The sequence below is a fragment of the Neofelis nebulosa genome, chromosome 1, assembly GCF_028018385.1.
Source record: "Neofelis nebulosa isolate mNeoNeb1 chromosome 1, mNeoNeb1.pri, whole genome shotgun sequence".
NCBI lineage: Eukaryota > Metazoa > Chordata > Mammalia > Carnivora > Felidae > Neofelis > Neofelis nebulosa.
The window spans coordinates 149364865-149392124 of NC_080782.1; the positions used below are offsets into that span (position 1 = coordinate 149364865).

General features: G+C 51.6%; 1 protein-coding gene across 1 annotated transcript in view; it reads right to left on the minus strand.

Moving 5' to 3' along the window:
- The window catches only part of ADAMTS2 (ADAM metallopeptidase with thrombospondin type 1 motif 2), a 245498-nt gene that overhangs the window by 12747 nt on the left and 205491 nt on the right, over positions 1–27260 (minus strand). The window contains exons 11-19 of the mRNA XM_058739385.1: positions 18354–18499; positions 14823–14998; positions 14025–14158; positions 9371–9494; positions 8420–8500; positions 5994–6160; positions 3891–4050; positions 1903–2035; positions 949–1156 (exon numbers count right to left, since the gene is read on the minus strand). Coding sequence (XP_058595368.1) covers positions 949–1156; positions 1903–2035; positions 3891–4050; positions 5994–6160; positions 8420–8500; positions 9371–9494; positions 14025–14158; positions 14823–14998; positions 18354–18499 — 1329 coding nt within the window. The remainder of the gene's footprint in view (positions 1–948; positions 1157–1902; positions 2036–3890; positions 4051–5993; positions 6161–8419; positions 8501–9370; positions 9495–14024; positions 14159–14822; positions 14999–18353; positions 18500–27260) is intronic.

The following is a 27260-nucleotide window of genomic DNA, read 5'->3' on the forward strand; positions in this document are numbered from 1 at the left end:
CGACCCAGATTGCTCAAACCCTACAGAGTGCCAAGGAAGGCCTGCTTTCAGGACTGGCGCTTGGGAAGCTCTGGGGAACCAAGTTCTTGGAGTGTTCTCTCTGGTAAGAGTGTTTCTGCAAGACTCAAGGCCTCGGGTCACACTGCACTGGTCTGGCCGGTTAGTCTGTACCAATAGTGTGATTTACGGTGAGCTCCCCACCTGACTAACCAGTGTCAGCCACGCAGTGAAGACCCTGGACACCCGGGCTCACGTGGGCTTCCCTGGCTGGCGGCATTTCACATGTGGCATCACACACCGTTGCTGACAGAATCCAGGGTGTCCCTGGGAGCCCAGGGAGGAGACCCCTGGAAGCTTGTGCCTGGCTTCCTCTGGGCTTTGCCACACACTTTCCCCCTTTGCTGACTGTACTGTGATTTCACTGAAATACCCTGTACCTGTGAGTACAACAACTTCTCAGTCCTGGGAGTCCTTGTAATGAATCAGTGAGCCCGAGGTTGGTCGGGTTGGGGACCCCGACCCCCCAGGCCTGCTCATGTCAGCTCAGTCCTGCCCCTAGACTGCTCCTCGAGCCTGAGACCATCCTTACTGTTCTTTGCAGCCCAAGTTCAAGGCCTCCCGTGCTCATGTTCCCTCCTGCAAGCTTGGCCGGCCTTCTCTGCCCTCAGGGATGAGAGCCCAGGTCTCCCCTCGTATCCTGGAGTCCAGGCCACCCTCCGTCTCCTAGGACTCCAGGTTCCTGTAGCACCTGGCAGCCTCTGCCCTACAGAGTGGACACGTTCTACTTGGTCTCTCGACAGAGCACTGGCCGTGCAGCCCCACTGGTGCCCTGAGACCTACAGGATGTGGCCCGGGGCAGGGACTGCATCCAGACTGAGGTGGAGCTCCCTGACCCCCTCAATCCCCCGCAAGCTTGGTTTGGGGGCTGAGGACACGGGGCCCGCTTACCTGGGACCAGGGTCCGGCCCGCCACCGGCCAGGGCAGAGCTCACGATTGCAGGCCCGGCGGCCCTCGGGCCGGGCGTCGTTGCAGTGTTTGGTGTGCACGGAGCGGGTGGTGTTGTTGTGCAGCAGCTGTATGCAGCGCACGGTGCGAGCCTGCGTGCCCGTCCGCCCACAGCTTTGACTGCAAGGCTCCCATTCCCCTGTGACCCACCTGTGGGGGCAGAGCAACAGGTCAACCCCCCACCCCCCACCCCCAAAAAGCCGGCCAGAGCAATGTCAGCAGCCTACTTCCCGCCCCCACCCCCCACCCCAGGCATCTTCCCGTTCTGCAAAGATGTCCTAGAGCCTGGCCGTGCCTCTGTCCAAGGTCCTGCAGGTGACAGTCACCCACTGCTGGGATACCCTGGTTGGGACGTGGGGGAGGGCACAGAGAGCCCCAGATCTGTCCCTTCTCAGCTCCTGCCGACATCACAAACCCTCCAGGGCAGCAGTGTGGACTCTGCCAGCACCCACCCCACGCAGCCCCATGTGCCCGTTTACCAGCCCTCTTCTCCCCTGGGGGCCCCGCAAAGGGAATCTGGGCCGGAAGGTCAAGACCGCCACCGCTGCAATGAGCTTCCTGGGAGACATCTACCACAGGACCAGAAGCAAGGCCAGTACCCTCTGAGCCTCAGTTTCCCATGCGAGCATTACCACATGTCACAACGTCTAAGATGCGTGGTATAGTTTCAGTGCGGCAGGTCCGAGGCAAGGATGCACCATACAGCCTACAGCATCTTAGACTCCATGAAATGGGGGGAGGGAGAAAGAATCCACCAAACGTCGCAGGGAATGTGAGGCCCAGAGCTGCTCAGGGCCTGGATCCCGCACCTCCCTCCACAGGAGCCCCGGGGGTCTGCCTTCTCCTGTCTCATGGGACCCTGGGCTGGGAGAGCCGGGGGGCCCCGGGGAACTCACACTGGCTGGGAGCACTCCTGTGGGTTGCAAGCCCGGCGGATGGCTTTGGGCTTCGTGAGGGCGTCGCAGAAGCCTCGGTGCACCATCTTGTGGTCTAGCCTCCGGCGGCAGCCATACTTGGTGAACTGGGAGCCTGAAGACGAGAGCTCGAGGGGGCTCATGGGGCAAGTGCGGCCTCCAGGGGGTGTGGAGAAGCAGCTTCAGCCCCATTCAGCCTAGCCTTCTGATGGGGTGGGAGGTGGGGCAGTGTGCCAGAGGCAGGCCTTGGAGACGTGCGGCCTAGTGTCCACCCAGTACCCCAGGGGAGTGAGGGGAGAGCCCACGGAGAGTGGCCACCTTGTTCCTTGGCCTCTAAGCTGCCTCCCTGGGGCAGAATGGAAAGCTCTACTTCCTTTCCATCACTTAGCCATTTAATCCATCTTGAATTCACACGCACTGAGGACTCAGGATGAGCCCGGAGGTGGCTAAACATAAAAACATGGCCTCTTCCCGCCATAGCCTAGGGCAGCTGTTCTCAAATGGGGCGATTTTGACATCTGCCAATATCTGGTACACCTAGTTGTCACCACTCAGGGTAAGGGGTGTGACTTGCATCTAGCAAGTAGAGGCCAGAGATGCTGCTCAACATCCTACACTGCACAGGGCAGCCCCCACGAGAACTGTAGAGCCCAATATGTCAGCAACTGCAAGATCTCAAAACCCTAGACTGTGGGTAGGACACAAGAGAATGTGACTGTGTCCGTGTCGCAGGGGCTGTCTGCAGCCTGCTCTAATCTGGGTGTCTGGAGGTGTCCCAGAAAGCAGAGAATGGAAGGATGCTGATTTTGTGAGAGGGCAGTAGAGTGGCTTCTGGGGAGTAGGCGGCCTGTGCAAAGGCCCTGAGGCAGGAACACAGCATGTCCAGGAAAAGCAGCTAAGGCCAGTGTGGCCAGGGCCTGGTGAGCAAGGGGTGGGGGCACCAGTGCAGTGGGAGAGGTCAGCAAGCTGCCTGGACCACAGAGGCCATAAGGAGAATCTTGTTTTTCTCCCAAGAGCAGAGGGAGCTGCTAAAACTTAATGACACCAGGAAGGGATACCAGCAAGGGACCTTTAATAGGGCACTCTGGGGGTGACAGTGGACACACAAGGGCCAGCTGGGGAGCAAGAATGAGCCAGCACTGGGAAGATGGGTCCAAGAGACACATAGGAGACAGAGTCAGGAGGACATGCTGCTGAAAAACTCCAGGGGGGCAGGGAGGCTCAACAGAATGTTGGGGTGCCATCCACCCAGGTGGGAGCACTCCAGAAGGAGCCGTCTACCTGCCTGGGCCCCAGGATGGGTCTCCCCACTTTGGTAAACTCCTCTCTGTCCTCGAGATGTGGGACCCCATGTGGCATCTGAGGGAGGTCTGTCCTGGCCACCTGCTTCTGCTTCTCATCTCGTCCAGCTTCCAGGGAGTGGCGACCACATGGGGTGGACCAGAACTTCCTGCCTGTCTGTCCCACCCAACTGTGGACTCTTTGAGGTCCAGGGCAGGTGGGACCGCTCTGCACAAAGTCCTGCCCCAGGAGGGCAGGGACACCTTTCTGAATGAACAAAGGCCCGCAGAGGGGGCCCCTTCACCCACCCCCAGCACGGCCCAAGTCCCTCCTCACCTGCCTTGTCACCTGCCTCGTGAGGCTGTGGTAATCCACCCAAGCGCCTGCACACCAACCTTCCTCCCGCCAGGCCAGCCCCTCTGTCACCCTGATGCAGGTCCACATGGGTGACATCCAAGCCCCCACATGCCCTTCTGGCTGCCTGCTGCCCCGAGTACCCCCTTCCTGCCTACCCTCTGCCCCCTCCCAGGCAGGCCACTGCCTCACTCTCTGGCCCCTGGGGCCAGTCTGCTCATACCTAGCACATCCCTCACTCAGGTCAGGCAGGCAGCGGGGTACTGTGGGCTCAGGAAGCCCTTTGCCCAGAAGATCCCTCCCACTCAGCCCTGAATACCTCTGGGGCCCCTCACCTCCACCGCAGGGCTTGGAGCAAGGAGTCCACTTCTTCAGGGCCCACTCGTAGCCCACAGAGTTGTCTTCCAGGACATTGTTGCCGTCTACGTTGAGCGAGTCCTCATGGATCATGTACTTGTACGTCAGTGAGATCCGGGCGTCTCCCTGCGGGATGACCTGTGCCCAGAAATGGCCACAAAGGTGTTTGCCCCACTGTTCACCCTTCCTCGGCAGCCAGCTTAGAAACTCACGCCAAGGCACACGAGCTGCCGGCTCTCATGTGAGGTTAGTTATGTTCTAGAAAGCACCCCAGAACGCTGAATTCTCACGGGAGTACAGGGCTAGGGTCCTGCGAGGGATCAGGATGCTTTCACTGACTGTCAATACGTAATCTTATTTTATGTGTGTTTCTGTTTAAAGCCACCTTCCTCGATACTGTTGACATTAACGCTGACCTCATGGCCAGTGCACTAGAACTGAGGCCTGAATGAAGCTCGTTTGGCACACGTGTTTCCTCTGCAGGGCACACCACCTAGCTTCTTGTGCTCAGGAACAGCCGACAGCACTCGGCACTAGCTTGTGGCCATTAAAAAAAATTTTTTTTAATGCTTATTTAGTTTTGAGAGTGAGAGGGGAGCCGGAGAGGGACAGAGAGGGAGGGGAACAAAAGATCTGAAGCAGGCTCTTTGCTGACAGCAGAGACCTTAAGCGGGGCTTGAACCTGAGCCCATCTTGGATGCTCAACTAACTGAGCCACCTGGGTGCCCCAAGCTTGGGGCCATTTTTAAACAGTGGAACCATCCTCCCAAATAAAAAAACGTGAAAAACGTGGCAGCACACATAGTGGGGACAGGCCCCTTGGTTACAGGGAGCAGAGCCTTGTGCCAGCTTGGCTGAGAACGTGAATGCTGGATGACTCAAATCCTTCACTGTTCTGCACATGACTGTGAATGTCTATGAAAACTCCACCACTATTGACACAAGGATGACAAATACACTTTGGCAAGCAGGTGAATGTGCCAGGACAGACACAGCACATACCGAGGCCCAACTGCATATGCATGGGCACAGTCAGGTCACCATGGGCACTTCTGGGGCTGGCAAGACCCTGCAGGTGAGGTCAGCAGAGTGACACGCATACATAAAACATGCTGGCCCCACGGGTGGACGCTCTGGTATCGGGTGGTGGGCTCAGGTGCCATGGGGCACTGGCCTTAGCAGAGGGGCTAAAGGGCCCTGAGCCTTATCTCTAGTGTTTTACGTTTCTCACAAATAAAATGTATCACTTGTGCAACTTAAATGAACTTTCAAAGAGAGATCCAAAAATCAAGAGCCCCGGGCACCTGGCTGGCTCAGCTGGTAGAGCAGGTAACTCTTGATCTCAGGGTTATAGGTTCGAGCCCCACGTAGAGAGATTACTTAAAAATAAAATCTTAAGGGGCACCTGGGGCCGGTTCAGTCAGTTAAGTGTCTGACTACGGCTCAGGTCATGATCCCATGGTTCATGAGTTGGAGCCCTGCATCAGCATGGAGACTGCTTCGGGTCCTCTGTCTCCCTCGCTCTCCACCCCTCCCCCTCTTGCTGTCTCTCAAAAATAAATAGGAACATTAAAAATAAATAAAAAATAAAATTAAAAAAAAACCAAGAACATCAAGCCCCCTTGGGACTCTATCACCAGGAACGGCCTTGGACTCAGAAGACTTGGGGTCCCTAGTCCTGCTTAGGGACAAAGTCCAGTGTGACCTGGGTCTGGTGGTCTAATGGCCTGAATCCTGCGGGTCATTCCTGGGTCAAGATTTGGATGGGATGGCGGACATAAATAGGCTTGTTGAGAGGTGGCCGTGAATATCGTTTGGAGGGGAAAACTGAAACCCTCAGAGGGCAGAGTTTGAGGTCACCCAGTCGACCCCAGAGTCTCATGTCTCAAGGCTCCGTGTCAGACACCAATAGAGACCTTTGGTCCCAAGGGCAGGCCAGGGGGGGCTGTTCAGAGAGTGGCCTGAAGGATGCAGGGAGGTCCAGGGTTCCCAGGCACCCCCTCCACCTCTCCTCTGGTGGCCTGCTTGCACCCCCACTGGGCAGCCAGGGGGCGGTGGGCCTGGTCCCTTCCTCGACTTACCAGAACGGTGATGGTGCCGTGGAGAGGGCCCATGGTCTGCAGCGTCTCCCGGCCGTCCTCATCCCGGTACTCCCACTCCACGCCCATAGCAATGAAGGATTTGGAATTGGGGTCCACGTCATTCTCTTCATTTAAAATGAACGTGCCTGTCTCTAGGTTCTTGACGGCTATGAATAGCAGAAGACAGCCCCTCACCATAATCACTCAGGGGCAGGAGCCAGGGGCATGGGGGAGAGGCTGGCAGGGTCCACAAGTTTGGACTGGTCAGGGGAGCAGTGGGGAGCAGAGCCCCGTCTCTCCCAGCTCCCCTTCTCCAGGGGTGGGTCCGTGCCAGTGATGGCCCAAACCACCTTGGGAGCCCACCTTGCCCTCTGCTGCTCAGCCAGAACTAGATTTCCCTCCACCTTCACCCTTTTGCCTCGCTCAGGGTCTTTTCCTGGATCTGCCCCCACAGGCCGCAGGGGTGCAGGGGCTTCACACAGCGGCTGTCAGGGCCACCTCCCTACTCGGACAGCCACTACCCCCTGCACCCCGCCCCAGCCTTCTGGGCGCAGGGCATCTGCTGCACACCAGTGCGGGGTGAGGGCTTCCTGCCACAGGGTGAGCATATGTCCAGCTGAAAAACAGGGTCTTCTCATCCTGACACAGTGCCCCATCAGCTCCCCACACATCCTCAGAGGCCTGGCTTGGCCAGGGGGTTGCATGGGCCACTGGCAATCCCCCTGGATAAATAGGTGTTCAGGAGACAAGAAACAGCAGGTCAGGAAGCCCCATGCTCCCCACTGTGTGGAAGGCAGCTACTAGGGGGGCGCTGCTGGTTGATTTTAGGAGGGCCTCAGCAAGGCATGAATATCCCAGGATCACAGAATGAGGAAATTGTTCTCTGCACGAGTCTCCTGTCACTCTCTGTCCGCACCATAAAAGAAAGCCTCAGCAGGTGCCAGTAGGTCCTCAGCGGGTCACCAACCCTGGCTCCTCCTGTGCAGAGAGACCAGGTCTCAGACCTGGAGCCTTCAGCAGGAAACCCTTAATTAATTAATTAATTAAAATGTTTATATATTTTTGAGAGAGAGAGAGAGAGACAGATATAGTGTGAGCAGGGGAGGGGCAGAGAAAGGGAGACAAAGGATCTGAAGCATGCTTCAGGCTCTGAGCTGTCAGCACAAAGCCCAGTGTGGGGCTTGAACTCACAAACTTTGAGATCACGACCTGAGCTGAAGTCAGACGCTTAACTGACTGAGCCACCCAGGCACCCTGGAAACCCTTTAGATAGAAGTGTCTTTTCTTTTGGGAATCAACTTTTAGATTCATCTTCCATTTAAGGCAAGTGGTACTGCGTTTGCATTTTGGGTAGCAATACAAAGCTTCCTCTTAAAATAGGGAAGGAAGAAAACTGCGCTCTCTTTTAATAAGAGAGTGGTGTGTTTGCCGTGTGTCACTGGGGGTGCCAGACAGTGGCAGTTTGGGAGCCCTTGACCCAGTCCGGGCTCCAGAGCATGAGGAGGAAGGTGGGGCCCAAACTGGGAGAAGGAACTTGTGCAGGATCTCCCCAGTGGCCCCCTGGCATCACTTCGGACTCCAGCCCACAACTACCCAGGAGGTAGGGTCCAGGTGTCTTCAGCAGGTGGGGTGAGGATGGGCGAAGCCCTGTGAGGCCGTCTCAGAGGGCACAGAGGGCACAGGCAGACAGGGGCTGCCACATGAGAAGAGGAAGAGTTGTTAGAACATCCACACTTTCAAGAGATGCCAGAAATCCCTATTCCAGGTAGAACCTCTTGAATTTAAAATTAAACCAATTAAGGGATCACCTGGGTGGCTCTGTCAGTTAAGTGTCCAACTTTGGCTCAGGTCATGATCTTGTGGTTCATGGGTTTGAGCCCCCCGTCAGGCTCTGTGCTGACAGCTCAGAGCCTGGAGCCTGCTTTGGGTTCTGTGTCTCCCTCTCTCTCTGCCCCTCCCCTGCTCACAGTCTGTCTCTGTCTCTCTCAAAAATAAATAACCATTAAAAAAATTAAAATTAAGGTAATTGAAAATATGCAAATGCAGTTTGTGAGCCCATCCTCAGGCCGGCCCTGGTGCCTTCTCGTTGGTGTGGGGGCTGCTGCCAGGACTCTGCCTGCAAAATCTGCCTGCCTTCTGGTAGGTCAGGGAAGGAGGGCCTTCCCCCTGGGCCTTGAGATGGAGGAGGGGGTAGGCAGTCACCATTCTGTGGGCTGGGGGTATGGCATGTTTTAGACACATTGTCCCCCCCACAGCGGCTGCCAGAGGAGCCCTCTGATCTCCAGCAGGAGGTGAACCCAGGAAAGATGTCCCAGGTGGGCTGAGCCAGGGACAGAGGAGCCTGACCTCTGACCCCTGGGCCCACTAACCATCCCCAGAACTGCTCGGCTTCAGAGACGCTGCATCGCCTGGGCTCTGGGACTCACCCAGGTGGTGGCTGGTAGTGTCTGCCTCCTGGATGAGCAGGTGCCTGGCTCCTGCCGGAATCTCAAACATCTTGATGTAACCTTTGTTGGGATGTGGGGAGACAAAGCGAAATGAGACGGAGGAGGCCACTGGAATGCAGATGACACGAGGAGGGGCCAGCGGGCCCCATGTTTTGTGGGCTTTGACCGCCTGCCCAGACAAGGCCCGATGGGGGAGTTACTGTGTCCCAGCTGGCCCAGGCCCTTCCACACCCCTTCAAATCCCAGGCACTCCCTTGGCCTCCTCTGCTGAAAACTTGGCAGGAATCCTTTTGATTCCTGGAGGCAGGCCTGGGCTTGGAGCTAAGATGCCATGTCTGGGAGGGAGGCCCTCAGCAAACTGCTTGGCCTCCTGGACCTCAGCCACTTAACCTGCAGACTGAAGACCACTGGGCTCTTGTGGGGCCATGGAGAGGGTCATCCCCACACCCCAGCACCGGCTCTGAGTAAAGGCCACGGCCTTCTTTGAAGAGGCAAACCAGAGGGGCTTCTCTACATTTCATACAGAGTACATTTCGCCTGCTTCAGGCCCACCCAGAGGTCTGTTTTCCCAGAGCTCAGGTCGTCTGGGACCCCTGTTCCCCGGCCCCATCCTGTGGCTTCGCCGTCTGTGCTATGTACTCCAGGAAAGTCCTGTGAAAGCTAGCTGGTGGCTGGAGCAGAGAGGCAGGGAGCAATGGACTCAGACCCCTTGCTCTCAAATAAACACTTCTAAGATCTGCCCTGTGCACCTGCATGTCGGTGTTCTCTGCCCTGACACCTGAGACCCTGCCTCCATGCCCCATCCACCCTGGGGCCTGGCTCAAGCTGTACCTGTGTTAACATTCTCCCTCCAACTCACGGCCACCCCAGCGCCCTGCCAGGTGCTGTAGACACTAAGGCACCGGGGGCCGGGGGCACGGGCTCACTCACCGAGCTTCTTGGGGGAGCGTGTGAATGTGCCCTTGACCACTTTGCAGTGGGTGTTGTCCCCTCCGCACACGCCACACTTATCTTCCTGCTTGCTGGAGCCGATCACTCCGTCACAGCCCACCTTCTGCAGAGGAGGGGGGACAGTGCATACTTGAGAGCCCTCCCCACTTGGGCCCTGGGGCCTGATTTGCCACCTCTGAAGCTCAGGTCTGCACCTCCCTTAGCAGTTTCCGATGCAGAGGAAGGAGACCCTGTGTGCCCAGCCCCTCACTGCACCTCATTTGCTCATCTGCACAGTGTGACCTCAGAAGGCTCTTCACAGCCCAAACAGGGCCACCTCCCGAGGCTGGCCTGGCCTGGCAAGCTAGCCTCCATGTGAACATTTCTGTCCCAATGGCTGTCAGTCAGACCTGGCTTCTGCCCTTCTCACAGGGTGGCCATGCTCCCACCCAAAGCTCAGGCCTGTGTGCCCTGGCCTTCAAACTGCCCTGAGAACACAATGTCCCCTTTAGTCTATCTCCAGGGTATCTGGACAGGGGGTGACAAGAATTGGTGACAAAAATTTTGCCTCCATTCTTCCAACAAATCATCTCAACATTGCCCACACTCCAGTGTCAAAAATTATTCCACACTGAGCAGGGATGTTCCCTCACCCAGGGCCACCTGGAAAAATAGTAACAAACTCAGGTTCTCTTACTCCATGGAGGTCTGGCAGCACACCATTCCTGGGGCCGGGGAAACTCCAGGGAAGGAGCTCCCACAGGACAGTGGCCCTGACATGCTTCCTGAGGCCACTTTCTCCTAGTTCAGCCAAGGAAGACAAGCTCTCCACTGAACTGGTCTGCTCCCTCTGCCTGTCTGAGCCACAGTATCACACGTTTCCCTCTTTGCCTAGGCTGCCAGGAAGCTCAGAGCCAATTTCCCCCTCAGGGTCATCCTACCACCTACCTCTGGAGAAACCCACTTCTCCCTCTGCTCTTCGATTTCTGACTTTTATCTTACAAGGCCCTTTAAGGACAGGGGCTCTAGACCACAGAGGGTTACAGAGCAGTGGTTCATGATCATTTTTGAAGGTGTGGCTAGATGTTAATGATCTTTGGTTTTATATCCAACGATGCCTCTGGAATAGTTTTTGGAAGTGAGCAAGGTGAAAAACAATCAATACAATGAACATGCTGGTTTTTATTTTAATGATTCCTGAGGGGGGAAAAATTAGCAAAGGAAGACAATGTGATCTACTGGGGGAGGGGTGGAGACCAGATGGAAACAAGAGTCTTTACAGGTGCAGAAGCCTGAGCTGAGAGATGCACCTGCCATTTCTAGGTGTATGGTCTCAGGGGGCACACTGATCCAATTCAGAGTTTGTTTCCACATTTGTGACACGTCTGTGACACAGCCTGCAGGGGCTGTCACTGGGTGGAAGGAGTTGGTCCTTGCAAACAGTCATAGGCTGCCTTCCTCAGGGAAGGAGCAGGGGAGAGGAGAACCCTCTTTCAGGCCAGGATGATACACTCCCTGGAAGAAGGGTTGCCACAGCCTCTCACCTGAGGGGGTCACTGCTCAGTTTCCTACAGAATAAACCAGACGCAAAAAGCCTCAGAGACGTAGAGGCAAGTGGGTGCCAACGCAGATGTGCACCAGTGCCAGGAGCCAAGCAGCATTGGGAAGGCGATCTCCCAGACTCCCGGACTCGGAAGCCCATATAAGAACCAGCTCTGATCTAGAAGCTCTTTATTGGTTCACGTACTCTTTCTAAAAAGGCGTGCAGCCTGTGCACAACCCAATACACGAATTAGAAATTCAGCTGGTTAAAAAAAAAAAAGAAAGAAAGAAAGAAAAGAAAAGAAATTCAGCTGGTTAGGGGCACCCGGGTGGCTCAGTCAGTTAAGTGTCTCACTCTTAGTTTTGGTTCAGGTCACAATCTCACGGTTCGTGGGTTCGAGCCCTGTGTCGGTCGGGCTCTGCACTGACAGCCTGCTTGGGATTCTCTCCCTCTCTCTCTGCCCCTCCCCAGCTCTCTCTCTCTCTCTCAAAATTGATAAATAAACTTAAAAAAATTTAGAAATTCAGCTGGTTGGAAGGGAAGGAGGCTATCTGGACAGAGGAAAAATGGAAGCAGCATGCTACATTTTAAAGGACTTGCTCCAACTGAGACTTTGTTCTGAGAGTCCCAGAAGGTGAGCAAAAGGAAAACAGAATAAATTTACTGCTTGATCTGTCAGAACTTGAGAGATATTAAAATGGCTTGTCTTTATCTGCTTAATTCTCAGACACATTTATTTCCCCATCTTTTGCTAGTTCTGAAATCAAGGTCTGTCTAATAATCACAGCAGACAGGACAAGGCCCTTGCCTGCCATCTAGAGGAGCAGTTTTGTGGGCACCTGCCAGTCGGCTCATCAGGTGGCACGACCACCAGGCCCAGGCGAGCGCCATCCCCGGCTCGGGGAGCCTCCATGTCTGACAAGTGTCCACAGACCTTCAGGAGACACTGTTTTAACATTCAGTGGTGTGAGCTAGCGGGGAGAATGACACGGGGACAGAGTAGAAAGGGTTAACAGAGTAGAAATGGCAAATGAAGACCACGGTCCTCATGCGGGCCTGAAATCTCGCTTGAGATCCTACCAGGGTTAACCGCTCAGGCTGGGGATGGCTCATGTCTCTGAGTGGCATTGTGAGGCTGCTGCCAGCTAAGTCCACGCCCAGAGAGGTCTCTCGGCTGGACTGTGCTTCGGTTCAAGACGGGGTGGGAGACACTGGTAGAGGTGCTGGGGTATCTATCACACAGGGAGGGGCGCAGAGCTAACGAGGTGCTGTTTCCTCCCTCCCCATTTGTGATGAAATCCTATGTGTGAGTCATCAGATCAGGAAAGATGTTAGCTAATTCAATCTCTGCCTCTCTCAGTGCCATTTCTGGGTGACATATTCGGTAGCATGCTATTACTTTCTCAGGGTAGCGGCCTACACCCTTTATCAAAACAAAATGACCCCACGGCCCTCACTTAATCCTTGATACTTTTTTCATTCCCTGCTCCGTGTGCGTGTGTGTGTGTGCACGCGTGTACATCTTTATTCTCCTGACACGTCTTCTGCTGTCATTTCACTTTCCACCTTCCTGAGTCATTGTGTTTGGATATTCCCTAATTAACAGCATCCACTTGGATATTATTTTTTTTTTAATTTTTCTTTTTAACGTTTATTTACTTTTGAGACAGAGAGAGACAGAGGATGAATGGGGGAGGGTCAGAGAGAGAGAGGGAGACACAGAATCTGAAACAGGCTCCAGGCTCTGAGCTGTCAGCACAGAGCCTGACGCAGGGCCCGAACTCACGAGCCGTGAGATCATGACCTGAGCCGAAGTCGGACGCTTAACCAACTGAGCCACCCAGGCGCCCCTGGATATTATTTTTGACCCAGTATGAGATTCTTTCAGAAGAAGGGTTGCACATCCCCATGTATCGTGAGGACTCGGTATTTCATCTTACTGCTGCCCACGACTTTTGTGTGGTTCCAGTCCTTCTGTCTCCTTTGTTTTCTAACATTTGCAATATGATCATATACATATGTGGACATATATATATTTCAAGTGATGCAAAAATCTATCATCCTACTGTTATTCCTTCAAAATCTCCATTAATCGATGAAATACTTAAGTCTGTTCTTCGATTGTGCATGATGCTTATGGCTCATGTTAGTCATGTTTCTGAAATTCTTCTAACTGTGCTCTGACATCTTTAAGAACATGCTGGCTAGGAAGAGGCCGCCCCTCCCTCACGCTGATTCTTGGAAACAGCAAAGGGCTGATGTGGGGGCACACCTTTCATAGGTAAACCAACAATCCAGCAATCACTCCCTTTATCTGCCTCTCATGCACCAAGCTGATCCTTCCCCTGCCTGAAATCATCCTAAGGCCAGGCACCAAGAAACTAGGGACCACCCCTACAGCCCGGAACCTACCTGGATTATTCATACTAATCCTCAACTGTCTCTCCTGCTCTGTCTTGCCTCTCCTAAGGAAGCACCAGTAAAAACTCTGGCTTAAGCTGCCCCCACTCCCTTCTACCTCCCGATCAAATCTGGTGCTTCCCCATGTGGCCCTGCATAGTTTCCCTCAGGAAACATAAGTAACACACTCTTCCTCAAAGGCTTGACCTCTCTGTGGGTCACTCAGTCACCTCCATTAATGAAAACCCTGCGGGAATTAAGGAGACACTGTTCTTTGTTTCTCAGGATTTGGCTTCACCACCTGAGCAGACTGTGAAGCCTGGCCGCCCAGCCGTTGCATCAGACAGGAGCCTCCTTTCCAGTGGGCTAAGGCGCCATGTGGGTGGAGAGAAGCCCTGGGCACAGGTCCAGTGGCCCCGTACCCCACCTCCTTGCTCTTCTGGCCTCACCCCCTTTGGCTGGGGTGCCTGTCGTATTCCACCAAGCTTTCTGCTGGAGACTTCTTTGCAGATCTCATCTCTCAGCAAGACAAGAAGGAAGTCAGCCTCTGTGACCCTACAATCAGTTGTGCCTACTCAGTCCTACCTCCAGGATGTGCCTTGTTCCAGGCTGATTCTGACACTATGCACGCTTAGCCTCAGACCACCCAATAACCCCACAAAGCTGATACCCTGAGCTATGCCCGCCCCCCGCTGGCCTCACGGCCCTCACCTTGCACTCCCCACGCACACAGAGGCTGAAGGCATCCTTGTAGGAGCAGCGTGTCCCATCGTGCACCATACGCTTCATGGACACCACCTCCCCGGTCTCCTTGGACTGGCAGTAGAGGTGACATCTCTCCTTGGCTGGAAGGGAAGCAGTGGGGTGTTGGTGAGGCAGGCTGGCTGCACCCCTCGCTTTCCTCCCAGGTTTGCTCAAGAGAAGCACCATGCAATGGAGAAGCTCTCTCGAGGGTCTTCTTAGGATTCTGCCCCTGGGACTGGGGCAGAAAGCGAAAGGGGGAAGGTGGCTTCAACCCCCCTGGTGTGTCTGTCTTGGGGCCTTTGACCCTGGGCTATTGCATTTGGGAAGACCTTTTCCCAACAGAGCCAGGTTGATGTTGGCGCTGATCCCAGAGACTCTGACAGCCTTTCCCTCCAGACTGCATGCCCCCTTCAAGGGGGGGACCCTGTCTGCTCTGGCACCCACTCTCTGGACTGTATGAATTGGGCCTGTGGCAGGCGCTGGGCTGGGGTAACACACACACGGGTGATGGAGACAGCACAGCAGGCCTGTGTCCGCCGCCTGCCCACCCCTGCCCAAGGCCCAGAAGGAACTGGAGCTTTAAGTTTAAAATGCCAGGACTGGCCCTGGCAGCTACGGCGGTCAGGGTGGGCTCCGCTGATAGCTTGGCATAGCCAGTGGCTTGCCCATGGTGGCATGAGCAGCACAGGACGGTGTGAGCTGTGCCCCACCAGTGCCCCGGACCCAGCAGCTGAGCACCCGCTGGCCCTGTCTCTGGGGGCTCACCATCCCGGTGCTCGTGGGGCAGCCAGTGGTGCTGGGCGTCACCGTGCTCGAAGTACAGGTCCCACTGGCGGCACTGCTCCTCGCGGAAGTCAGCCAGGGTGTCAGGGCAGTCCTGGGGGTTGCACAGCTGGAAGTCATAGCCAAGGCCAGAGCAGGTGCGACCCCCGTTGGCTGGGCTGGGAAAGAAAGCGAAAGCCTTGCAGCTCGGTGCCACCAGGAGGAGAGGTAGAGTCTCAGTTGTGTGTGTGTGTGGGGGGCAGCTCCACAGAGTGACGGGACCCAGCCCTGCCCTGTCACAGGAGCATTAGCTGGGCCCTAGGGCGCCCTCCCACCCCTCAGCTCCTGTCGCCATGACTATGAACCAACAGTGGGATGTTGACTGGCTAAGGTTCTGCCATTACTGGGACATTAATCTCAAGATGGAGGAGCTGGGGGAGTCTCCTTCACAGCCGGGCAGAATCGCGCACAAAACCAGAGAATCTGAAACCGCACAATTGCGCACGAGTTCTCAACAAGGGTCAGGCATGCAGTGGACACTGGGTTCACTGGCTTTCCTCCACCACAGAGACTCTAAGCAGTGCTCATCCACAAAGCCTGGCCCCACGCATGGCAACGATCAGAAAAGGCTCTGGCTGTGGGCCAGCAGGTGCCTCTGGCAGGCGGGGTGATGGAGTGGGGCGGACTGCACCCCCAGAGGAGCTGGGGGCCTCAGGGCCGCCATCTGCCAGGCGTGGCAGGACCCGAGGTCCTACCTGAGACTCGGGCAAAGGTCATGCTCTGTGCATGTGGCGGGGTGGTAAGTGCAGCCACGTGCGGCACAGCAGAGTGGACAACAAAAGGGACTCCCCTAGGGCCCTCCTCGCATGCCACGTTCTGGAGGAAAGTCCATGGAAAGAATGATACAAGAAATGTGTGGGGAGAGAAACAAGAAACCTCAGTGTTGGATGGGGAGGGTGAAAAGGAGGAGCAGCTCTGAGATTCACACCAAGGCCACTGATGGGACAGCAGAGAAGGACACCAATGAGGGCATCACCGGGAGGGGGTGTAGGTGTGGGAAGCCAGTTCCCAGCGACTCTCTGGGAAACAGCAAGAAGGAGGCCTACTGACTCCAACGGAAACCGACGCTAACTTTGAACCAGAAAGTGAGCTGGAGAATTCAGGGGTGGTTGGGGAGGAAGACCAAGCAAAGAGTCAGATGCTAGACTGCCTGTGGTTTTGCAGTCACAAGTGGGGAGAGCTGGTGACAGAGAGGGACTGGGTCCAGTGAGCAGGGCTGGCTGTGAACTGTGCAGGTGTCTTCACGCTGGCCCCAGTATTTAGGAAAAGCTGTGGAGCAGTGCAGGGAGCCACAAGGACAGACAGTCACCCTCTGGAGAATGCATGAAAGGGAGGCCTGTGGGGCCCATCTGAGGTGCTGACAAACAGGCTGTGTGGAGCCCAGGGGCTCTGAGGTGCTCTGGCCCCTTGCAGCTACCCGGGTCCCCCACTGATGGTGATGTAAACAGTTTTCATAGTTCCTGTCGAGGCATCCACGCTGTCTGACAGTCACTGATGTGGAGGGAGTGTTGGCACCAGGCAGGGGTTGGCTAATCTCCGGGCATGATAGCTTGTGTGAGCAGACAGCTCCTGTCACTGCTGCCCTGTCCCTTGCTGCCACCAAGGAGGCTGGGGCAGCCAGAGGGGTAAAAATTCCCTCGAGTGCCCAGATGGAGAAGGACAGAACGTGGAACCCCCCTCCCTAGCCTTGAGCCTGTGTGAGCTCCCCCGAGGGCCATGCCAGGGGACAGAAACTCTGCTGTCCTCACCCAGCACCCCAGGGCCTCTGAGGTTCTAACTTCCTGTCTTGTCAATCTTGAATCTCATCCCGAGGCAGGTATAGTAGCCGCAGGGGTGCTTGAAAGGAGCTGGGGATAGGGTACTTTGCACCTGACCAGGATGGGGCCTGAAGCCCTTGGGTAGGAGCTAGTCAGAAGCATGAGGTTTAGGGTTCTCCAAGCACCAGCTGGAGTGCCTGGCCCTAAGCACAGGTGACCCTGAGGTTTGGGCTTTTCCAATGCTGGACTCCAGGTCGTGGGTCCCTTCCTGACCAATGTGGACTTGACCCCTCTCCCCAGAGCCTAGATTGCTGTCCCCCTCTGGCACCCCAGGGGCCAATTCAGGGCCTGGCCAACCAGAGCAACCAGAAATGCTGCAGAGGCCAGAGTCTGGACAGGCCTCAGAGACCTGCAGGGCTTAGATTTGGGGGTCACAGGCTCCTTTGAGAAGATGATGTGAAGCCAGACACCTGCCCCTGAGAAAAACACAGATGTACATAAAGTCATATGCAACTCCTGCTGAGACCATGGTGGAACCCAGAGAGGGGTGATGAGCCTAGGACTCAGGCTTAGGGTTTGGGGCCCACCCCCAAACTTTGAGGGGGTCCAGGTGGGTGGAGGACGTGAGTGAAGATGGCTGAGTCTGGATGCTCCAGAAGCCATTCACCGTTAGCCTGTAGTTGGGCCTGGTGTTGCAATGAAAGCTGGAAGCTTTGAAAGTCTGAAAGCTGGAAATAAGATTCTCTCTCTTTTTTTTTTACGTGAAATTCCAGATTTGTTGTATTTTCAGGAGAATTGAGATCTTTAAAATACTGAAAAGGCCAAAGAAAGAGACAAAAGCCACATGTCCCCTGGCAGCAGCAGGGCCTCCCTGGGAAGACGGAAACCTGAGTGAACTGTTGTCTACGTGGAAGGGGGAGGGATTCAGCTCACATTACTGCATGTGCACCCACAATAAACCTACAAGGTAGGCTGCCTGAGGCTCGGGGCTCACTGATGCACCCCAAGCCTCACAGAGCTGCAGGAGCCCATGGGCACATCACCATGGGTGAGGCAAGGTGGAGGAGGGGTGGGGCGTGAATTAGGAAGGGCACAGACCTGAGAGATCTTCACAGAGTGGAGGTATAACGGGGGAGATTCAAGGACCCTGGTGGAGGACAACACAGCACAGGGCCTTGGGTCTGCATGGGAGGCAGGAGGAGGAGCCTGTTTGGGAGTGGGAGCTGGCAGACCCCAGGGGCAGCCTCCCTAGGTGATCTGCACCATACATGCCTGCAATGGCATGTCCCTGACCTTGCCTCTTGCCTGACTGCAGACAGCGGCTCCCCTGCTCAGGCTCCCAGCATCCTGGAGCCCGAGAGGGCCCTCCTCCTTATGCCCATTTCCCTGTCTCTATGATACCTTACTCCATGCCCTTGACCAAGAAGGGCAGAGGAAGCTGGTGTCTAGAAGAGGGTGTGGGCCAGGTTGGGGGAATGGCCCTTGGCCAGAGAATTGGAGACCAGGTTTCCAAGCCTCTAGGCCTGGCTCGGCCACTGCAGGCTGCATGACCTTCCCCTCTAGGAGTCTCTGCTTTGTCCCATGAATGGTGAGGAGGACACCCTCTGCACAAGTGGTGTGCAGCCATAGGAACCCTGCAGGACAGGGTCAGCCAGGGAGGGGTCTTGGGGACCTCAGCTACCACACGGGAAGGCGCGAAACAGCGCGGCCAACTCACTGTGGGTTGTCACACTGGCGGGTCCTGAACTTCACACCTGTGCCGCAGGTGCGTGAGCAGGAGCCGAACGGACTCCAGGCGCCCCAGTTGCCATCCCGTTTGAGAATGTCAGGCGTCAGCCAGATGCAGTGTCCTTTAAAGCAGTGCTGAAAGAAAGGTCACTCCTATGACCCACCACTCCAGGGCCACTCAGACACCCCATACCTTTCTACCTGCAGTTCCTTTGAGATTGGTTTGGCTCTAGAGGTTCTGAGAGAGAGCAGACCCTACTTGCCCTAGAAAGTCAGAACCCCATCAGGAGGTGCAGCGAGGTGAAAGACACCCTCCTCCCCCCTGACCACCGCCTTGGTCTCCCAGCCATCCTCAACATCCTGTCCAGCCTGCTGTCCCCTCCGCCAGAGCCTGCCCCACACCATGTCCCCAGGTGAAGCCCACACCAGGCCCTTTCATAAAGATGCAACTGGCAGGTCAAGCCAGTGACTCCAGAGACATACAGGATCTACTTGTTTACGTACAAAAGGCAACTTCAAGGACATATAATGGAAATGAAGGTCAGTTGACAAGCTGACATGCTAAAAATTCAGGAATACAGTGAATAGAACACTTGAGCTCAGAGAACACAAATCCACAGCATGAATCTGGTCACACCACTCCCCAGCCTGCCACGGGGAAGACGCTTATGTAATTCAGGGCCATTTCAGGGAAAAAAATTACAAAATTTAAAATACTAAATCAGATAGGAAATGGAATACTGACTTAGGATAAGAAAAGCTATCACAAAAAGTTAAAAATTTAAAAGGGTCCAGTACCACAAACAACCGGAAGCAGAGAACAATGATTTTTTTTCAGATTCACTGACTGTCACAACTTTTCATAACTTTTCCTGCAATTCTTTTTAGTATTTTTTTTTGAGAGAGACAGAAACAGTGTGAGTGGGGGAGGGGCAAAGAGCAAGGGAGGGAGAGAATCCTAAGCAGGCTCCTCGTTGCCAGCACAGAGCCCCATGACAGAGCCCCATGTGGGGCTCGAACTCAGGAAACCATGAGATCACGAACTGAGCTAAAACCAAGAGGCGGACACTTAACCCACACCCAGGCGCCTCCTTTTCCTGAAATTCTGACGGCACACTCCTCCATTCCCTCTTCACAGGACACCTAGACCGCAGGTTCGCGAACAGGAGCCGAACAGACCCCGGGCACCCCAGTTGTCGTCCAGTTTCAAGATGTCATTTTGTAGCGGAACTGTTTTCCGTATTGAGAATAGAAAGATAACGCAGCCATGCCTCAGCACACTTTTTCCGTGAGGGCCAGTAGCTACTTTGGCTGCATGATCTCAGTTGCAACTACTCAGCTCTGCCACTGGGGCATGAACACGGCTACCGACAACAGATAAGTGAATGGACTGTGTTCCGATAAAACTCTGTTTACAAAAACAGGCAGCAAACAGAAACATCTACAGTGGACCTGTGAGGAGCCGGGTGAACTCTCTCCTCAGTAGGATAACCACGTAACTGGTGAAAATCCTTTTTTGTTTTTTAACAACCACTCAAAGTATCTGGAGATTGTTCTAAAGTCGATACAACAAATAGAGAAATGTTTATTCAAGAATGTCTACTAGAGGCGCCTGGGTGGCTCAGTTGGTTGAGCGTCCCACTTCAGCTCAGGTCATGATCTCTCAGTTTGTGAGTTCAAGCCCCATGTGGGCTCTGTGCTGACCGCTTGGAGCCTGGAGCCTGCTTCGGTTTCTGTGTTTCCCTCTCTCTCTGCCCCTCCCCCACTCACCTGTGTCTCTCTCATAAATAAATAAACATTAAAAAATTTAAAAATATTAAAAACAAAATAATGAAGGCCAGAGGCAGTGGTGTTAATCAAGGATGACCAGTAAAATTAGCTCTCAACAATAAAGGTGAAAAAGATATTCCCACACAAACAGCAACAAGGAGATTTCGTTGCTAGCAGCATTCCTCGTAAGAAAATACTAAAGGAAGTTATTCAGGCTGAAAGCAAATGGCACCAAAGAATAATTTAAATTCTAGAAGTTTCTAGAAGAAACACAGACTACCAAAACCAACTTAATAAGATATAGAAAATCAGAACAGATGAATAACAAACAAAGAGGTTAAATTAGTGATTTAAAACTTCTCACAAATTATAGCCCAATCCCAGATGGTTTCTCTGATAAATTCTACCAAACATTTAAAGAAAAATTAATACCAATCCTTTAAAAATTCTTCCAAAATATAGAAAAGGAAGAAATTTCCCTACTCATTCTCTGAGACTAGCATTAGTCTGATACCAAAATCAGACAAAGACCTTTATCTCTTATGAAAACAGATGGAAAAATCCTCAACAAAACCCTAGCAAACCAAATCTAACATCATATTAAAAGATTATACACCATGACCAAGTGACGTTTACCCAGGAACGCAGGTTTAACATCTGAAAATCAATCAATGTAATAAACCATATTAACAGAATAAAGAACAAACTGTATGATTGCTGCAAGACTCAAAAAAAGAAATCTGGCAATATCCAACATCCTTTCCTGAAAACACACACACACACACACACACACAGGACAAGGAGCAGAAGAGAATTTCCTCAATCTGCTAAAGGACATCGAGGAAATACACACAGCTAACATCATGCTTAATCATGAAGGAATGAATGCTTTCCCTGTGATCAGGAACAAGACTTCTACGGGAATTTACCACTGGCACGTTGGTTGGTAGGAGAGATGTAGGTATGGGAATGCAAGCTGGTGCAGCCACTCTGGAAACCAGTATGGAGGTTCCTCATTAAAACTGAAAACAGAACTACCCTACGACCCAGCAATTGCACTACTAGGTATTTATCCAAGGGATACAGGTATGGTGTTTCGAAGGGACACATGCACCCCAATGTTTATAGCAGCACTATCAACAATAGCCAAAGCATGGAAAGAGTCCAAATGTCCATCAATGGATGAATGGATAAAGAAGATGTGGTATATATATATATATATATATATATATATATATACACAATGGAGTATTACTTGGCAATCAAAAAGAATGAAATCTTGCCTTTCGCAACTATGTGGATGGAACTGGAGGGTATTGTGCTAAGTGAAATTAGTCAAGGAAATACAAATATATGACTTCACTCACATGAGGACTTTAAGAGACCAAACAGATGAACATAAGGGAAGGGAAGCAAAAATAATGTGAAAACAGGGAGGGGAACAAAACATAAGAGACTCTTAGATATGGAGAACAAAAGAGGGTTACTGGAGAGGTTGTGGGAGGGGAGATGGGCTAAATGGGTAAGGGGCACTAAGGAATCTACTCCTGAAATCATTGTTGCACTATATGCTAGCTAATTTGGATGTAAATTATAAAAAATAAAATAAAAAAAAGACTTCTAATCAACATTGTACTGGAAGTTCTTGCCAGGACAAGTGGCCAAGAAAAAGAAACAAAAGACATCCAGACTGGAACAGAAGAAGTAAAACTATCTCTACTTGCAGATGACATGATCTTATATAAACTCCTAAAGAATCTGTTAAAATACTATTAGATCCAATAAAGAAATTCAGTGAGATGGCAGGGCACAAGATCCATATAGAAAAATCAATTGTTATTTCCGTGAATTTTATTCTATGAATAAACTGAATGTGAAACTGAAAATCTATCTACAATAGCACCAAAAAGAAAAAAAAAACCTTAGTAATAAATGGAGTCAAAGAAGTACAAAATATGTACACTGAAAACTACAAAACACTGTTGAAATAAAGATCCAAATAAAAAGAAAGACATCCCATTTTATGGGTCAGGCTGTTAGTATGTCGACACTCTAGATTCAATGTAATCCTATCAAAATCCCTACTGGAGTTTTGCAGAAATTGAGAAACTGCTCCTAAAATTGACATGGACATCCTCACCAACACTTGTTATTTCTTTATTTTTTTGGTTCTAGCCATTCTGACAGCTCAAAGGACTGGGAACAGCCAGAACAATCTTGAAAAAGAACAAAGTAGGGGCAACTGGATGGCTCTGTCAGTTGAGCATCAGACTTGGCTCAGGTCATGATCTCATGGCTCATGAGTTTGAGCCCCGCATCGGGTTCACTGCTATCAGTGTGGAGCCTGCTTCAGATCTTCTGTACCTGCCACCCTCTATCCCTTCCCCACTTGTACTCTTCTCTCTCAAAAATAAATAAATCTTTAGGAAAAACAAAAGAAAAAGAACAAAGTAGGATGACTCATGCTTCCCTACTTCAAAGCTTAATACAAAACTACAGTAATCAAGACCATGTGCCCCTCCCATAAGGAAAGACAAATCTAGTGATGCAACAGAATGCATACTCCAGCAATGAGCCCTTACATGTGGTCAGTTGGTTTTCAACAAGGATGACAAGATGATTCAATGGAAAGAGAAAAGTCTCTTTGATAATGGTGCTGAGATGACTGGAAATCCACACTCAGAGAAGGATGAAATTGGATCCCTATCTCACACCTCACACAAAAAAATCAGCTGAAAATGGATCATAAACCTAAATGTGAGGACTGTACTCCGAATACAACACAGAAATACATCTTCTTGACCTAACGGCAATGATTTCTTAGATACAACGCTAGAAGCACAGGCAACAAAAGAAAAAAAAAAAAACCGATACATTGGACCTCACCAATATTGAAACCTTTTGTGCATCAAATGATACTGTCATGAAATTGAAAAGACAACCCATAAAATGGGAGAAAATGCTTGCAAATGATCCATCTGATAACCCCAATACGGAACTTGTATCCAGAATATATAAAGAACTCCTGTAACTCAATAATAGAAAGATGAATAACTCAATTAGAAAATATTCAGAGGAAATGAACAGACATCTATCCCCCCAAAAGAAACACACACATATATGTGTGTGTATGTTTGTGTGTGTATATATATATATGAACAGCCACTAAGCACATGGTGAAAAGATGCTCAACATTACTAGGGAAATCAAAACCACAGTGAGGGGGCGCCTGGGTGGCTCAGTCCGTTAAGCGTCTGACTCTTGATTTCAGCTTAGGTCATGATCTCATGGTTTGTGGGTTGGAGCCCTGCATCAGGCTCTGTGCTGAGTGTGGAGCCTGCTTGGGATTCCCTCTCTCTCGCTCTGTCTCTCCCTCTGCCCCTTCCCCACTCATGCAAGCATGCACATGCTCTTACTCTCTAAAAAACAAAACAAAACAAAAAACCACAACAAAGTGACACTTCACATCCACATTCAAGAAAAACACAGAGTACAACAAGTTCCAGGGAGGATGTGGAGAAATCAGAACCCTCACGACAATGCTAGCTCAAATGTAAAAAAAGTGTAGCTGCTTTGGGAACTGGTCTGGCAGTTTTGCAAAACGTGAGACAGAGAGCTGCGGTAAGATTCAACAATTCCACTCCCAGGTACGTATCCAAGAAAAGCGACGCATCTACCCATAACTCATACAGGAACGTTCATAGCAGCATTTCTCATAAAAGCTGAAAAGCAGAAAAAATTCAGATGCCCATCCAATGATAAATGGATAAATAAAACACAGTGTTTCTCCACAATGGATTATTAGCCACTAAAAGGTATAAAGTACAGACACACACTACAACATAGATAGACGCTACAAGCGGATGAGTCTTAGGAATGCTATACTATTAAAGAAAGCCAGGAACAAAGGACACATATTATATGAGTCCATTTATAAGAAATGTCCCGAAGAGGCAAATCTACACAGACAGAAAGTAGATTAGTGATTGCTCAGGACTGTGGTGGAGGCTGAGTGGAGAGGATTGAACCAGAGAGACTGCTAACACTAGTACGCGGCTTCTTTGGGGAGTGACAACCATATTCTAAAATTTGATCGTGGTGAAAGTTGCACAACTCTGTGAATATACAGAAAACCATGAACTGGTGATTTTAAATGTGAATCACATCTTAATGAAGCTGTTGGTGGGGGAGGGGAGGAAACCAGGTGGCAGGAAGCATGGGTCTGTGTGTGACAGCTTCCTAATCCTGGTTTGAGCAGGTTGAGGGAAATATTTTATTTTTTTTTAAGTTTATTTATTTATTTTGAGGTGGGGAGGGGCAGAGAGAAAGGGACAGAGAGAATCTCAAACTGGCTCTGTGCTGTCAGTGCTGAGCCCCAGGTGGGGCTCGATGTCATGAACCGTGAGGCCGTGACCTGAGCAGAAATCAAGAGTCCTGACACTTACCTGACTGAGCTACCCAGCTCCCCTTCATTTTTAAATTATTGATAATTTAGATAAGCTATTGGTGGTGTAATGGGAACACTGAGATGATCAAATATGGAGACACTGCTATCCAGTTTGTTTTCTGATATGGATTTCAGGGCATTTCAAGTTTTCTCTCTCAGAGCCTGATTTTAAACGCTCTCTGAATTGGGAACACTCAGTAACAGTTCCTGTTGACATTCTTACTTATTGCAGGGGTAATATTCTGAGCTTCATGTTGTCTTTGATGTTGTCAACATTTCATGTCAAGTCAGAAAGAAGTTTAAATGCTTTTCCAATGTGCTCATCAAATTCACCCCTCTTCATTAACTGAATCCAGTTAATGTCAAACATTTCAAGAGCCTGTCTGTTCCTTCGCTTTGATATTTATCTCTTCCTCCTAATGAATGGCTGCTTTGGGTTTGATCTGAAACCTTTTCTCGTTACAATTAAATTTTTGTGTTAAAAATTTTTTTTTTAACATTTATTTATTTTTGAGAGAAAGCGACAGTGTGAACGGGACAGAGAGAGAGGGAGACACAGAATCGGAAGCAGGCTCCAGGCTCTACACTGTCAGCACAGAGCCCAATGTGGGGCTCGAACCCACGAGCCATGAGATCATGACCAGAGCTGAAGTCGGACGCTCAACCGACTGAGCCACCAAGGTTCCCCTACAGTTAAATTTTCAAAGTCGGCATTACTTCTCCTGATTTCTTTACTCCTTTTCCTCCTCTTGCCTTCTATTAATTTTTATCTGAATTTTATTTAATACATAAACTTGAAAATGACAAAAGATGGTACCTTTATGCATCTGTCCAAATCAGAAGTCTGTAATTTCTCCCTTATTTTTTTACCAAAGAGTTCCAAAACAACTTTCAAAGTTGCAGTTCAACTGGTGTATTGAAGCTTCATCAACGTTTTGAATAAACTTTCTGCATCCCATTTGCACTCAGCTTTCTCTCCTGGTCTCTGAAAATTTATTTTAGCACCTCTTATATTTTGAAATCCATATGCTGTGAGGCGTGGACAGCTTTTTAACAAGCAGACCATCTGGTTACACTTAGCCTTTTTAAAGAAACACCCAAGTTGGATCTGTGTTTAAAGGAGCCCGTTTGCAAGATAAACCTCAGAAGCAAACATAAACTATTGCCAATACGGAAGCCGTTGTGCCCTCAGGTATAGCTGAGCCACTTTTTCTGCAATGATCTGAGGGCCATGAGCCGCGTAACACGCAGATTCCACAGTGAATTGACGTGGTGGTGGCCGGAGTGTCTCTAGACGTTATTCCTGCCCCTGGACAGCTACAGTCAGTAACTTAACAGGACACGAAAGATACTGAGACCACATACACAAGCCAGTAAACAGACTTCAAATGCAATTTCTCCTTAGTCGAAGCCACAGAGCACGCATTGCCACTCTACTGCCGGTGCAAGAAGTATATCGGAGGGGAAGGGGATGTGAAAAGAGAAGTGATCTTAATTGATTACAGTTAAATTACTTCTGCAAACTTTACGAAAACACATGACCATGTGAACACATGACATCGTAAGGGGCCCAATGGAAGTATGAGGTGATGGAGCACGCGCATCCTAAGATTCATGGTGGATTCACCTCTGCTCTTCTCTCAAAACCTTCTGCAGGCTCCTACTGCTGCAGGATTCAGACTAGCTCTTTAGCCTAGCCTGGCCCTGCATGACCGGCTCCTACTCGCCCCTCATGGCTCATTGCCACCACCATGCCAGGCACCCAGACACTGACTGGTCTCTGGACAGACCACACTTGCTTCCCTCGAAGCCTTTGCAAATGCTGCTGCTCAGGAAGCCTAACACTCCACTTCCTTCCCCCACACCCAGGGCAGCAGATGCCAAAAAGACATCCCCCTTCAGGACTGAGGCTCTCGCTCCCCCAGCCGTGAAGTGTGTTGGTTGTCTGTGCTCACAGTTGAGTCCTTCTCCAGGAAATGCCCTCAGCCAAAGAGCGCTGCCTAGCCCAGAGTCATGCCTCTTTCCTGGGAATAGCCACAGCCAACCACTGGTCAAAGTTGGGCACAGGTCTGAAAGTTCAGCCCAGAGCTTTGGGTGGGGTCTGCTGAGACCCATAACGTGGCCATATTGCTATTTGATGCCTCACTCTTCCCACAGACGGTGATCCTGCAGGCATTCCCCAGGAAGATGCCCACAATTGGATCTCTGTCTCAGAGTCCATTCCTAGGGAGCCATGCTGCCAACTCTGTACCCACGTCACTGCCACGCTTCCCTCCTGATTCTCCTCTCTCAGACAAACCCATGCCTGCCTCCCCTACCCCTGTGCACATCTCTGCTTGGGAGCCTGTCTCAGCTCTTCCTTCCTTCCTTCCTTCCTTCCTTCCTTCCTCCCTCCCTCCCTCCCTCCCTCCCTTCCTTCATTCCTTCCTTCCTTCCTTCCTCCCTTCCTTCCTTCCTTCCTCCCTCCCTCCCTTCCTTCTTTCTCTCCCTTCCTCCCTTCCTTCCTTCCTCTTTCCCTTCCTTCCTTTCTTCCTCCCTCCCTCCCTTCCTTCCTTCCTTCCTTCTTCTCTCCCTTCCTTCCTCCTTCTCTCCCTTCCTTCCTCCCTTCCTTCCTTCCTTCCTTCCTCCCTCCCTCCCGTCTTCTCTCCCTTCCTTCCTTCCTTCTTCTCTCCCTTCCTT